The sequence below is a fragment of the Callospermophilus lateralis genome, chromosome 10, assembly GCF_048772815.1.
Source record: "Callospermophilus lateralis isolate mCalLat2 chromosome 10, mCalLat2.hap1, whole genome shotgun sequence".
Classification (NCBI taxonomy): Eukaryota; Metazoa; Chordata; class Mammalia; order Rodentia; family Sciuridae; genus Callospermophilus; species Callospermophilus lateralis.
The window spans coordinates 83,018,138-83,034,054 of record NC_135314.1 but is presented as its reverse complement, the minus strand read 5'-3'; the positions used below and the strand labels follow the sequence as shown (position 1 = coordinate 83,034,054).

At 41.0% G+C, this 15,917-nt stretch overlaps 1 protein-coding gene across 2 annotated transcripts in view; it reads right to left on the bottom strand.

Moving 5' to 3' along the window:
• The window catches only part of Lamp3 (lysosomal associated membrane protein 3), a 36,391-nt gene that overhangs the window by 16,617 nt on the left and 3,857 nt on the right, over positions 1–15,917 (bottom strand). For both annotated transcript variants that reach the window (XM_076868097.2, XM_076868096.1), the window contains exons 2-3: positions 12,486–13,189; positions 10,731–10,859 (exon numbers count right to left, since the gene is read on the bottom strand). In XM_076868097.2, the coding sequence (XP_076724212.1) occupies positions 10,731–10,859; positions 12,486–13,189 (833 nt within the window). The remainder of the gene's footprint in view (positions 1–10,730; positions 10,860–12,485; positions 13,190–15,917) is intronic.

Genomic DNA, 15,917 nt, shown 5'->3' with positions numbered 1-15,917 from the left:
GTCAAGTCATCATGGACTGCAAATTCTGAAACCAGAAGCCCATTAAATATTTCTTCCTCTTAATTGATTTTGTCCCAGTGACGGAAAGCTGACTAACACATTCACCTACTACTCATGCGCCTCTTATCTCATGCAAGGCACCTCCATGTATTGCTTTAGTTAATCCTCACAGCTAGGAAAGGAAATGAAGGTTCAGTGCCCAAGGTCTTATCCAAGGTTACAGCCCTAAGAGGTAGCAGAGGAAGATAAAACCTCCAGCTGCCTATGTCCAAATCTAGCTTTATTTTCTCCTTTATATTTACTCTATGCTGGGCATTGTTCTAGACCATTGTTCCAAGACCAGACTGCCTCTCTTGAAGTGCTCATTCTCAAGGGGCTTGAAGGCAAGTGGAACAATGTGCTAGACTAGCTATGACCTGGACCTTTTTGGGTGGCTTTTATACCATTTATTCTTTATTTGAGATTCTTTTATAAAGGGAATTACTTTAGGGCCCATAGTTTGGGTTACAAGACTCTGGTCCATCCTAAAGGCAAAGGGGACCCCCTGAAGGGTTTTAAGCAGGACGGTGAGGTAAGCAGGACTTTGTGATTTTGGAAATTGCTCAGGCTGTGGTGTGAGATTAGTTTAAGGCACAGCATAACAGTTACTGTGGGGAGCGATGATGTGGATCAAGATGTTTGATTGCCTCGTGGTTAAGGTGCACTTGCATTGGGATCCCTCTGTGCAAAAGTACAGGTTAACATTGCCCAGTTGCTATGGTGACATCCACCCGTGGTCATTCTGTGCAAAAACTCAGAATTATCAGTTTTAACCTTGAAACTCAGAGACTGACTCCCAGAGAGAGAGGAGTCTGAGCATAGCAAGAGAACCATAATGTCTCATCAGAGTGAATTTCAAGCCTGCCTGCTTTGCAGAAACTTTCCCACAAATAACATTTTTTTTCTAGGGAGTGCGTACCAGGGATTGAACTCAGGGACATTTGGTCACTGAGCACATCCCCAGCCCTATTTTGTATTATATTTAGAGAGAGGATCTTACTGAGTTGTGTAGCACCTTGCTTTTGCTGAGGCTGGCTTTGAACTCAAAATTCTCTTGCCTCAGCCTCCCAAGCCGCTGGGATTACAGGTGCACATCACCATGCCCAGCTCTACAAATAACATTTTGGTAAAAAAAAAAAAAAAAAAAAAAAAAAATATATATATATATATATATATATATATATATATATATATATATATATAAAATAAACGTGCTGAGCTAGCTCTGGGTCATTGCATCACCATCCAGATGTAATATCTCACCTGGTCTCCATTTTCTCTCTATGTGTGCCTGTTTGTCTCTTCAAAAACAAGGGGCGATGCAAGGCCCTGAGTTCAATCCACAACTCCAGTAAAAAAAAAAAAAAAGATAGCTCCCAAACCCCAGACTTCCTCCCCATTCACCTACCCCCATCCCGCAGAGCGGAAGTTAACTTTTTTTCTTCAATTAACTTGCTTGTCCCCCCACCGTGTGTGTGTGAGTGTGTGTGTGTGTGTTTGCCATCTTACTGAGTTGTGTAGCACCTTGCTTTTGCTGAGGCTGGCTTTGAACTCAAAATTCTCCTGCCTCAGCCTCCCAAGCCGCTGGGATTACAGGTGCACATCACCATGCATCGCCCCTTGCTGATATCTGAACTAACCATTATGCAGGTGGAGGCAAGTTCCCAGACTACTCTGAGCCCTCTGGAAAACCTTCTGGACCCTTCTCTTCCCTTTAGCATCTCTCTGACCCATCCTCACCTAAGGAAAGAATGCTTTGCATTTCTATAAGGGTCCAGTTTGCTAAGTGAACTCTTTTGCCTGTGTTACCCCATTTGCAACATCCCCCAACAACAACCTCCCAAGATAGAATGCATGTTATCAGCCGAGTTTATAGCTGAGAGCAAAGAGGTTCAGAGGAGTTAAGTATCTCCCTCAGATTCACATAGCTTATAGGTGAAACCAAGCAAGACAGTGATTACAGGATCCTTTCATACTATGGGGATAGATGAAAACTTTGTTATGTGAGAACTTTCTTTTCTTTTCCCTGGAATGCAGAAGCTTATTACTGTGTATAGGAAGCAGAACTGACTACATACGGGATGTGTGGGGTCTTACACAAAGTGAAAATGCAGGGTCTCATTTAAAATTCATTAAGAATTTTAAGAGTCAACAGCAAATCATTAAAGCAAGCATGAACCCTTTCAAATGCACAAGTTTCACACTGAGGAAACCAGCCCCAACAGGAAGGGCTGTCTGTTCTTGGTCCACAAGAATCATACTAACACAATCAAGCTAATGCAAACAATGAGGCTTTGCTCAAGAGATGATTCACATTCACTGCGAGTTCTTTTTTATGACATTATAGGTCAAAGTCTAGAAACTTCTATTTTGCTGCCTCAAAATTAGCGAAACATTGACTGGGACTGAGCTGATGTCTGTCTTTAGGCTAAAGGAAAAGTATGTAGGGTGAACTCATGTAAACAGGGGGATGTTTAGTTTTCTTAGAATTCTAAGTTTTACATAATTTATACTGCTGATCCCCAATGGATCTTACTCAGATAATGGTGTCCACCTTATTCTGAAGAGTTATGTTACAGGATGTAAAGAAATAAAATTTCTTAAACTACAGCAAACCACATTTTTAGATTTGGAATTCAAAATCTGGCATAATTCGAATAGGAACAGGCCTGAAGTAAATTCTATAGGAGGGTTTGCAAGCTTTTTGTGTAAAGAGCTAGAGAGTAAATACTTTAGGCTTTGTTGTTTCCTGATACAATTCCTCAAGCCTGCCATTGAGCAGCCACAGAGAACACACAGACAACTGTGCATGCTCCAAAATACTTCATTTATGCACCTGGAAACTTGAATTTCATATACTTCCATGTCAAAGATACCCCACCTCACACACCATTTGAAAATGTAAAAATCATTTTTAGATGGCTGGCTATACATTCTCAGGTGGAGGGCTGGATTTGGTCTGGGGATCACTGTTTGTTGAACCCTGGTCTATACCATCAGTGGAAAGAAAGTTAATGAGTCAGCCAGTTGGTTATTGCTGAAGGAATCCATGTTATAAACAGAGTGATTAACTTTCTAAATGGGAGAACAAAGTGTTGCTAAGAACTTTTTAATACTAATTTTGAAACATTTTCTTGTCCCCATGTTGGCATCCTTTAAGTTGTCAAATCTTTGTTCTCAACTTTCGTTTTTTACTAGTTCAGTAAATGAATGGGGATAGTAACAGGAATTCTTTTTTAGGTTGATATGAGGATTAAAGGAAGAAAACCATGTAAGAAACTTAATGCAGAACCTTCACGTACATTTTAATTGATGCTTATAATGCTGATAATAAATTAGACTGCCCCTTCCCAAGTAAACTTTTTCCATTGAAATCAAATGATAATTTTTATCTATTTCCCAGAGCTCAGCTCTAATGGCAAACACACACACACACACACACACACACACACACACACACACACACACACGGTGGGGGGACCAGCAAGTTAATTGAAGAAAAAAAGTTAACTTCCGCTCTGCGGGATGGGGGTAGGTGAATGGGGAGGAAGTCTGGGGTTTGGGAGCTATTTTTTTTTTTTGCTGGAGTTGTGGATTGAACTCAGGGCCTTGCAAATGCTAGGCAAGCATTCTGTCACTGAGTAACATCCCCCCGGGTGTCAGATTTAACCCAAACCCTGGGGAATTGACATGTAGCACTTCATTTCTCTGAGGAGAGAGGATATGTGGCATTATTTCCCACCAGATGTTTTTCTCTTTTGGGGTTTGGGTTAGAAAGTGACAAATATATCTACTTGCCAGACTCTTGAAGATGAAGTGAAAACCCTCTTTTTTAACCATGGGTATTGGCTGAATGGGCGTTAACTTATACATGCATTCAGCATTTTAGCTCCATGTAAGAAACTTAGAGTCTTCACTTACATTTTAACTGGTGTTATTTGAATGGACCACCTATAAAAGTTTCACCTCCATGCTCAGCCAATGGGATGCTGACACCATGCTTCTCACTACTGGTGTCTGAAAGAGCTCTCTGAATATCTCATCAAAGAGATCCTAATTCCTCAAGGAACCTTAATATCTTCCTTAGCAAACTGGTCTCTATAGCAAGACCCAGGATTCCAATACAAGTCAGCCCTTCAGGTCTTTCTAGGAAGCCAGCATGCCAATGACCAACATGCCTTGAGTTTCTTCTATTGAGAACCTTTTATAAAAGGTGCTGTGGGAGGCACATAGTCACAGATAAATTAATGTTTATCTTCAACGTTAATTAAGACTTTTTATGCTCAGCATCATAGTGACAAAAAAAAAAAGAAAAAGAAAACAAAAAACAAGAAAAAAAAACAAACCTTTGTTCTAGACAGAGGAAAAGGAAGCCCAAGAGGCTGTTTCTCCTGATGTACTTTTGCGGCAACTTGGCCTAGAGTGCTCTGCACAATTTAGATTCACTCCTTTATTCATTCATTTGTTCATCAAACATTTGCTAAAGAGATACTATGTATAAAGTCAGTGTTGGACCCTAGAGAGAAATGTGAACCAGCCATAGGCTTTGTCTTCAAGACAGCAACATGGACAAATGCATTAATGAAGGTTGGGGAATAAGACGTGGAGACTTGGAACAAAGAGGAGAAACTCTCATCTTCACAGGCTGATGATCACAAGGCCATCTTACAGGGTGAATTCAAAATTAACAAAATTTAAAATTAATTACTTATTTAATTATAATTAATTAAAATAAAATAAAAAATAAAAAATTAATTAAAAATTAAAAGGTGCTGAGGGTACAAGGGTCGTTCTAGGCAGAACATACAGGAAAACAGGGCATGAAATGGCCTGGCATACTTGGAAAGTTCTGAGGGTATTAATATTTGAACACTGTTAAATTATCAGGAGCCCAGCTCATGAGTCAGGAGGACCCCAAACACACCTCAAAGGCTCTGAAGAAAACACCAGATAGATCATTAGCATTGATTTCAAGACCTGGGCTGGCCAGTGTACTGATTGGCCCATTCCCCCTTTCCACATGGTGATTGATTTCCCCATGTCCTGGATCCAGGGCTAGAGGCCTGAAGCTCCCCAAAGTAGAAGGTGAGAAATGCATAATGTTGAATGTAGAAAAATACACTCTCCCTTCTATATCCATGAAGGGTTGGTTCCAGAATCCCTCTTAGACACCAAAATCTCAAAGGATGCTCAAGTCCTTTATATAAAATGGTGCAATATTCACAGAATATTTTCACAACCTCCCTTATACTTGAAATCATCTCGAAATTGCTTACAATATCTACTGCAATTTAAAAGCTATGCAAATAGTTGTTAAACTACATTGTTTTAAGGGAATAATGAGAAAAAAAGAAGTCTGTACTTGTTTAGCACAGAGGAAAATCTTTTCTTCAGAATATTTTCATGAGCTGTTGATTAAATTCATAGAAATGGAACCTGCAGATACATGGTGCTGATTGTATATCTCTACAAGGCACAGGATGGTGTTTTAAAACAAACTTATCTGGGCAGGAAGGAAGTTGTGGGGAAACAGGGAGAGGAGGTATGTTTATCTTGACTCTAAAAGATTTGAACAACTTTTGTTATATTACCCTAATCAAATGGGACATTGACAGGGAAAGGTTTTCAGTTCTCTAAAAAGTGAAACAGAGGGAAATCCATCTTTCTTGACCCATTGCAGACCAGTGGTTCACATATGGTCCTCAAACTAAATCCTGATTCACCCTCCCCACAGTTCCCAGAGATTATCATAAAACTCTTGAGACCAAGGGGGTCTCTGGCTACAGATGTAGCCAGAAAAGGTCCAGGTCCAGATCCAGGGATAAGCTCTCACAAATTCCAGCAGTAGGGCTTAAGATAGAAGCAGTGCCCACTGAACCTAGAGCTACAAACATGTTCATAACAAAAAATTGGAGGGCTGGGGTTGTGGCTCAGTGCTAAAGCACTTGCCTCACTCATATGAGGCACTGGGTTTGATCCTCAGTACCACATATACCACATATACATAAATAAAATAAAGGTATTGTGTCCATCTACAACTTAAAAAAAATTGGAGAAGAAAAGCATAAGCTGTTGACCTCAAACCTATCTTGGCTATAGATAAAGAGGGCAGGACAATGTGAAACAGGGAAAGCTTGGGGATAGCACAGTCCATAAGGTACAGTGATGGTTGGGTCTGGATTGGCTGCAGCTGAAAGCAGAATGAGGTGGCTCTTAGAGGGTGGGGATGGGATTTGAGTGAAGGTTTTAATAGACATTCAGGATTGTGAAATGAGCTTTTTTTTGGGGGGGGAGGCGGGGTTTGGCTTGAGCAACTATAGCCTTTGTAGTTAAATTTAGAACATTTCAAAATTTGTTTTTTCTTATCCACCCACTCTTAGAGAAGAGGAAAAGAGGTGCGGAATAGCTAACAATCTGTTCATGGTCACAGAGCAAATGAGAAGTCTAATTGAAGAATAATAAGGTTAGGTGGCACCTCAGAAAGCAGATTTTTTAAATGTTGTTGTCACTAGTAGTATTTCAATTAAAAATTTGCAAATTATTAGACATAATTTGAAACCCAGAACTAGAGCCTGTATTTCTTTTATATTCTCCCTTATACCTGGTTCATTGTTCACTGGACCATGGGTCCCCACTGTGTAGGGTCCCTTGAGCTAAAGACAGTTAAGAAGAAGCAGGTGCAGAAGAATTCTCTGCCTTCCCCCAGGTCCCTAAAGGCAAGACATAAACTTTTAAAGGTATCACTCTCTTCTCTATTTACCAGGAAGGACAAAAGTGAGTCACTGAAAACTACTGGAGACCCCCATCAGCTGGGCACCACATCAGAACAATCTACAAAATTAATCTTACTAACTAGCCTTTATCTCCCAGTGGTTTCCCCATATATTTACCTTCCCACAGTTTCCTAACTGTGGAAGCCTAAAATGACTTTCTTTTGTCTTGTCACATCTCCAAAATTTATTGTTCTTTGTTGAAGATGTTATATAAGCCAGAGTTCTAAGTCATGGCTTTGAGTTATCTTTCCTGGAGGTTTCTCCTGAGCAATGTACATAGCACACATTAATAAACGGCCTTGTTTTCCTCTCATTAGTCTATCTTTTGTCTCCAACTTATGAGAACAGATTTATGAGGTTTGAGAAAAAAATTACATTTTCTCTCCAATAGGACAAAGTGGATATTCAGTAAATTCTTACTGATGAATTGGTCAGTGCATTAGGCCTGCTCATAAGTATCCTATAACTCGGTTCTTGTAACATCTACTATAATATAATGAAACATAAAGTCATTCTCTAAGGTCCTCCTTTTCTCTAGAGCAGTGGTTCTCAATCAAGGGTGATTTTGCCTTGTAGGAGACATTTGGAAATACTTGGACACATTTTAAGTGTAAAGTTTATTCCTGATACCTCCTGAGTAGAGACCGGTGATGCTACTAAACCTCTGACAAAGCAAGGACAGTCCCCAAGACGACAATTTATCTGGCCTCAAAAGTTAACACTGCTGCTGTTGAGAAATGTAAATTCAGAAAGCAGCAATATTTGAAAAGAGACAGATTGAACTGTAGAGCCCATTTTTCTTTTGGAAAAATCTGGAAGGCTTTCTTGCCTTGTATTTCATATAATACATCTATTAGGGCATAAGTTACAGCATCAGGGTCCATAACATAAATCTAGCTTGTTTTGTTTGGCCAGCATGTGTTCAAATATTTTAAACGTGTTACCAACACTTAAACAAATACTTTTTACCTAAAGATCTGAATTTCTGCCTTTTCTTGAACAATCAGAAGAGCTGGAAACACTGGCCTCTTGTTACCACTTGAAAGAAGTGTGTGTCAAATATTTAACAACTGGCACAGTAGGAAGCCACTCAGAATGGACACCTGGCCTTCCCGGATCAAGGTTCCCCAATGGCTGGACCCTGCGATTGGCACTGTGATTGGAGCTGAGGAGTGGTGGCTCCCTCTGGGGACGTGGACATTTTCTTCTTTTTCCCATGTGTCTCCTCATTACTGAGGCATGGTCTATTGTCACTTGTCATTCCATGCTTACCTTCACATTTTTCTTATTAGATTGAAGGGGAAAATTATATCTTTCTTGTCTCTAATTAAAACATTTGAAAAGTTAAAAACATGAGACTACCTGTTTCAAGGGGAAAAATGTTTTTATTAGCTTGCTTCATTCATTGAATTTTATGCTTAGCTACTACAATCTTGAACTTGGAGTTCCTGTTTGGCTTAAACAAATTCTTAAACAAATGCAGAAACTTCCCAGGCTGGCAGGAAGTTTTATCTTCTTCTTTTTCTTCATTTTTTTTTTTTTAGTTGTCAATAGGCCTTTATTTTATTTACTTATATGCAGTACTGAGAATTGAACCCAGTGCCCCACACATGCTAGGCAGGTGCTCTACCACTAAGCCACAACCCCAGCCCAAATTTTACCTTCTTGAATCTTCTTTGTTTCCTCCTGTGCTGAAACCAAATCAACTGCCTGGGAATCTGTGCTGGGGATAGAGTAACTAAGGTGGGCTGGCTAGTGAGATTCCGGCAAAGCAATTAGTGCAACACGTTGGGGCCACAGATGGAGAGTGGCTTCCAAAAGGTGGGTGAGGCAGGGAGGAAGGAGGCCTGTTGGTGCTTTTAGCTTCATCTGGGCCCTCATTTCCTGCCCATACCTCTGCAAGGGAGAGAAAATTTGGAGCACAGAGGATTTTCAGAAAGGCAGGGATTCTACACTCTGGTGGAGCTTGGTTAACCAGAGTCCAGCCTGAAGGCCTTGGAAAGGCAGGGTCAGAGCATCAGGAGACAGAGGGACTTAACAAAAAGAGAGGTTGAAAGGCAGCCAAGGAAACTTTGATTGGCAATTCTCCCTCAGGCCTGGTGGCAGCAGCCATAATGAGACAACAACAAATGTTGGAGGTTTTGGGTACCTTCCCCTCAGCAATTATTCCTTCACACATTGTTCTGAGCAGTGGTTCAGGTGGAAGTGAACCCTGTACTGGAGCATAAATGCTTATGTCTGCAGCCCCTACCATTTTTTCAAGGTGAGTCTTAAAGAAATTCCTGACACCTCTAAAGTTTAATTTCAGTTGCCCAGAGATGGAGCATTAATTCTGCTTTAAGTGGTCTTCTGGGATGAAGAACTATATCTTTAGCATTTGGTACCAAAAAGAAATCCCTGACTTCTCCAAAGCAGGTCTGCCTTGCTCAGAAAAGTATTCAACAGGAGAATAAAGCCCTGGAGATTAAGTTAATAACAAGAGCAATAATAAATCAACAAATCACCCTTTATTGAACAAAATAAGGGTATTAAATAAAATTTTTAGGAGGCTACTGGTTTGGACTGAGCTCCTGCTTCAGGTTCAACAGACCCAACCAAAATGGAATTACTCATGCTGAAGTTTCAGGCCACCAAGCCAAAACCAAGTTGTTTATCTGATCTTCCCAGAAATCCAGATAGAGAGAAAGAGATAGTAGCCAAATCCTCACACAAGCTAGTTTTGGGTGGCACAATGAGGAAGTCCCCTCTACTTTAACTTTATAAGAAAAGTAACTTTGAAATAACTGATTTGCATGTTGTTCTCTTTCTGCTTTCCTCCCTCTTCTTCTGTCCATAATCTGCTCAGCTCACCAGAACCCTCATTCTCTCTGATAGAATGAGGTGTTGGCCAATCTAGAGTCATAAATGAGAGGTCATTCAGATGTTTAAACTAGATTTCTTATCATTTTGTCATTTGACAATTCTTATGTGCCAAGCTCTGTGCTAGACAATTTACATATATCACTTACAATCTTTAACAGGGTTTTATCAGGTGGGTCTAATTATTGCCATTTTACAGATGAGGAAGCAGGCCCCAACTGGCCTGAGCTGAGCTCTTACTTGGCCTATTTGAAAGAGACCTTGGGGAAAATCTCTCCCTGGAGAATAGGATGATAAGATTTTCTGGTTCCCAGGACATTTGCCTAATTAAGTCACAGCTATGATAGCTGATGGCTATCAATCATCTGCCACTTACTGTGAGCTGGGCATGCATTTGATAGATCACTAATTCCTTCCCCCCATTTTTTTTTCAAATAATAAAATAAAAGCTTAGTCAGGTTAAAGTACCTGCCCAGTGTCAGAAGAGCATGTGACAGAGTCAAATTGGTAGCTGCCTCTCTTGACTTCAGCACCCATGCCCTGTCCACTCTATGCTATAGTCTACCCCTTCCTGAATATGTTCTGGAAAACCCAGAACCTGATTAATCCTGTAATTTTACCTTCTGTGGTTGGAAAGAACCCATTGTGACATTTGGTTTTGGACGTAGGATAATCCTGTTGAATCTGGGGTTCACTGGGAATTTTTCTAGATCTCCTCGTGTGTACAACTTCCTCCTTTGGTGGTTTGCAAGGGGCACTGGAGGCTAGGTTCCCCAAAAGCCAAGCCTCCCCTGAGAGGCATTAAAGTCTGTCTTGGCCTGCACAGAGGAGGCTGAAGGGGGATGAAAGCAAACATACAATGTCGACACTTCCCTCCTCTCCATCCCCACACTCCTCATTCTTATCAGCAAAGATCTCAAAAGGCTCTGAGGTCTGTTTCTGCTGAGTCTTGGACAGAGGTGAAGCATTGCATCACCAGGACCCCGGGGCAGGGCTAGGGGTAGGGTGACAAGCAAAGCCACACTGGGGCCAGCTGGTGAGAAGGACCCCACTCCTTACCTTGGTAAATGTGAAATTCACAGATCCGCCCTTGAAATTCAAGAAAAGGCTGGAATTTCGGGACCCACAGTTCCCAGAGGCTTGGGTTGTGTTGGGGTCGATGTTGAAGTATCTCTGAGGTGAAAAAGCCTAAACCGAATAAGGAAGATCAGCTTAATGAGAGATAGAAGAAAATTCGAGCAAGGAAGTCGAAGCACAGACTAGTAAGTGAACTAAGTGGGCATTGAGAACTGGGAAGACCTCAGATGGATGACATCCTCTCCCTTCCAAACTCATGCTCCAAAGCTTTCTTCAAGAAGGCATTTGCCTGTGACAGGAGCTCCTTGACATGTGGCTTGTGGTGGAAATATTCTTGAAAAACTTGTGGAATTTAAATTTTGTTCAATTAAGCAAGTTGAAAGATGAAGGATCTGTGTTCTGGGGTACTCCTGTTTTCAAATGAAAATCTGGGTGTGGAAGTTTTCTTTGAAATCATAAAAACTATGAAAAAAGGAAGGTTTTATTTTATGTCAATTTCTTACTTTATTTTTGTAGCAATGATAGTTTATTTTAATATACTAAACCAAAAATTAACAACTTCTTTCTTTGAAAAAAATCTGAATTCTGTACATGCAGGGTTGGTTTAAATGACCATAATGTATTTAACAAAAAACAAATTGTTATAATCCATCTTATAAAGATTTCTATATAGAGAGTAGATGCTAAATAATTTTGCTGAATGATCAGATATTTTGAAAAATCTACACATAGTTATAAAACAGTTAAGTCCATAAATTAAGAATACTGTGAATTTACTTAACTGTACAAAAGAATCATTCTCTGATTTCTTTATAAATCAATTAATTTTAACCCTTCTCTTCATTCTTTTTTAAAAAAAATCTATTTATTTGTAGACGAACACACAGTATCTTTATTTATTTTTGTGTGATGCTGAGGATCAAACCTAGTGCCTCACACATGCGTAAGCATTTTATCACTGAGTCCCAGCCCCTCCATTCTTTTTTGGGGGGAGGTGGTACCAGGGATTGGACTCTGGGGCACTTTACCACTGAGCCACATCCCCAGTCCTTTTGGTATTTTATTTAGAGACAGGGTCTCACTGAGTTGCTTAGCGCCTTGTTTTTGTTGAGGCTGGCTTTGAACTCGTGATCCTCCTGCCTAAGCCTCCATAGCCACTGGGATTATAGGCGTATGCCACTGTGCTAGACCCAATCTTTTTGTTAAGCTGGATTTTCATATTAATATCATGGTGGCCAGAACTGTGGAGAGTGTCTGATTCAAATGTCTCATTTTTCTGGTAAGAGGATGAGGGAAAGTCAGGCAGAGGGGTGTGGCCAGCACCCCACTCACCACTCCCTACAATGCCAAGTTAGCTAGAAGTCAGAGTATGCGTATTGAAGTTCTCATTGTGTGCCTTCCTCTCTATCTTTTAAAAATATTTATTTTTTAGTTATAGATGGACATGATACCTTTATTTAATTTAATTTATTTTTATGTGGTGCTGAGGATTAAACCCAGGGCCTTACACATGTTAGGTGAGTGCTCTAACACTGAGCCACAACCCCAGCTCTTCTCTCTATTTTTGAATGTTCTCTAAAACAAATTTGCCTTTTAAAGGAGCACCCTGGAGAAATATGAGCTCATGGCTATGTATTTCATTTAAGGACCAGATGCAGGGGATTGTGCATTCCTAGCAAGGCAAATTCCACTCACAGATTTTAAAGGTGGCATTATAGTCCTATGGCCCCAACTTACCGACTCCTTTTCTTGAACAATCAGCTGTATCCCCATCTCTGCTTTGATACAGAGCCTGCTTCCATTTAGAACTTGGTAAACTCCGGTCTTGGCTGGCGATGGCTGAGGTACAAGGGTGGGCCCAGGAACTATGGTGGCAGGTGGGATTGTTTGGGTGACATTGTGTGACCCTGGGGATGTTCCCGGGGCATGGGTGAGTGGACTAGGCTTAGGACTGGTTGTGCTTTTGTGAGGTATTGTAGACAAAGTTTTGGGGAGAGTGGTCTGTTCACTGGGTTGGATGGTCTTCCTAGTTGTGTGGCTGACAGCAGATGTACTGGTTCCAGCTGTAGGGGCTGGTGGTGTGATGGGTGACTCTGAACAAGTCAAGGTGGGGCCAATGGTGGCTTGGGTAACTGGGTGTGACTTGTTGGGTGTGGCCAGGGTGAAGGTCACTGGACTGGCGGAAGGGTTACTTTTTATTTTTACTGGGGTAGCAGGTGGAGTTTTCATCGTTGTGTTTCTGGGGTTCTCAGAGTTGGAGGTTTTGACAGCTGTTGGAGAGGTGATGTGACCCTCCATTGATCTGGCTGCCACTGCTTTGTGAGGCCCTTGGTGAGTTAGCTTTGCTGTGATCTGTCCTGTTGCTACTGCCGTGGGCTGAAGATGGTGTCTGCCTTCTGGAAGTGCTGTTGCTCTTATTGGAGGGCCATCATGTAAAATAACTGCAAATTAGGAAACAAGAGTGTCAAAACATCAATTGCTTACAAGTTTCCTCTTCCATTCCCATCTGAAGGTTGGTTTTTAAGAAAAAAGACAATATACATGTTTTTACATTTTAGGGAAATTTACAAGCTCTGACATTCCTCTGCAGGCAGCCTCTTTGTGTACACAGGATGTGGCACTCATGCACCCTAAAGTGATCACACTCAGCTAGGGCTCTAGGTGTGTACGCCTCTTCATTTCCCACCTTTAAATGTAAAACCAGACAGTTGACATCAAATAGTGCTCTTGCTGCTGTGATGTTCTGATGGAACCCAGCAGCATGTCTATTGGTAATAAAATATACAGAGGGTTTTTAAAAAATTTTTTAGACATTGATGAACCTTTATTTTATTTATATGCACTGCTGAGGGTTGAACCCAGTGCCTCACACATGCTAGGCAAGTGTTCTACCACTGAGCCACAACCCCGGCCCAGAGTTTTATAGTTCTCATAGAATCATATAATCCCAGGTTTGAAAAGGAATTTAAATGTCATGGAGTCCAAACTCTAATCTGATGCATGAATTAAACCTATGAATCTTTGCTCTATGTTCATCTGATCTATGCTTAATTTCCCCTAATGATGGGAGACTCATTTCTTCACAATATAATCCCCTTCATCTTTTATCTTGCCAATCATAAGTTTTCTAAATACAAACCAATTCCTGTCGTTTTTCTTAAACTTTTGTATGGCCCAGTCTTTCTCAGCCGAAAAGGAAAATTAAGGTGTGATTGCTCTGATTCTTTAGAAGGCCTGTCCTTCATGACAGCTCCTCAGACAGTATTCCCTGTCCTATGTAAAACAGGTCCCAACCCCCGCGATTCTCCATCTCAACATTATATTCATTGTTTTCACTGTACAAATTACAATTTGTAATTATTTCCACAGATGGTATTGGAATTAAGACTAGTGATCTGCCTGGCCAGTGGGTACCAGCAGAATTTCAGCCCTGAAAAAACATGTATTTATTGGTTTATTAATTTTTGCACATGTCTTACTAGGCTAAAAGTCACCAAAGGTGGGAACTTATGTGTATAATTTCACCACCAGTGCCTATGTGTAGAAAGTGTTCAGTAAATCTGAGCTGAATGAATAAATGACCCAATGGATAAATGAGGATGATAGCCTTATAGGTCCAGGGCTATCATAAGGCTCAAGTGAGTTGGTTTTAGTGAAAGCCTTCAAGACTACCGAGAACATATATGGTGTCTACTGTAGTCACAGTTCTTTCTGGGGGTGTCCTTCAGCATGAAAGAGCTCTGGCATTCTTTCAACTAGAGCGGTTCTATCTTTGCTTTCTCTAGGCATATAACAATCCAGAAAAGTATGCAAAGCACAGGCTCAAAATGACTTTGGGAGCTGCAAAATGACCTTGGGAACCTTGGGAACCGGGTGTGGTGGTGCACACCTGTAGTCCCAGAAACTTGTGAGGCTGAGGCAGGAGGATTGCAGGTTCAAAGCCAGCCTCAGCAACTTGGGGAGACTCTGAGCAACTTAGTGAGTTCCTTTCTCTAAAAAAAAGAGTGGGGAGGGGTGGGAATGGGGATGTGGCTCATGTGGTTAAGTGCTCCTGGGTTTAATCTCAGGTTTAAAAAAAAAATGCCCTTGGGAGTCTGATCAGGTACACTGGGAGAGAGTTCTGTCCTCCAATTCTGTGGTTTCATTGTATTTATTCAGACACTCATTAGAGCCATTGTTTCCAGATGTTGGGCTGAGACTTAGGAAAGCATGTGGAAAGGGAAAGGAGAAGGTTCCACATTGGTATTTATAAGGTCCTAATAATCATATCTAATAAAAATGATCCATAAACACATTTTTATCTCTTTCCATTCAATACAGTTCTAAGTGGTTACTTTCCTCCTATTAATAAATAACAATAAATTACCAAATTACAGGACATTTACTACTTGGAGGCCTCAAAGTTTTTTTTTTTTTTTTTTTAATAAACTCTTCTTAAAAATTCTCTGGTAGAAACTATCTTTATCCATTTTTCAAAAGCAGAAACTTGGGTTACAAAATTTCATCAACTTGATTGTAATTGTACAACTTGTCAATGTTGGAGGTGAGACTCAAGTTCTTGTACATCTGAATCAAAGCCTGTATTTGGATTTGGGGAAGTGTGAAGGTATAATGTGTGGTTGGGAAGACTGGGGAATGCAGAGACAAAAATCATAGGAGAGAGGTCCTTTGCAGTGACCCTAATTTACCAGTGGTGGTTCTTAGTGAAACCTTTAAAAGTTCACATGTTGAAATGGTGGCGAAAACTTCAGGAGGTAGGGCCTCTAGGAAGTCCTCAGGTCTTTGAAAGTGGGCATACTTTTCAAATGGGAACCTCATCCTCTAGAGATTTAGTAAAGGTCAAGGTCACTGCTCTGTCTGCCCAAAAAGAGGGCAGGGGACAGGATGAAGGGCAGGGCATAGCTCAGAATCTGTTTTGACCCTCCCTCTACTCAAAAGAACATAGCATTGGAGTTCACATGCTAATCTGCCAACCCCCACCTCCACTCCCACCCCAGAATTTGCTGTCCAGGATTCAGGAGGCTCAGCGAACATACCCCAGGGCCTAGATCCATTGCTCTGACTCTTCTAACAGGAAGAGGTGTGAGAAGGTTTTAGTTCCCCTACAACCAGCAGGAAGAGCTGAGAGCTGAGTCATTGCCCAGTCCCTGGGAAAGTCAGTGGCCACAC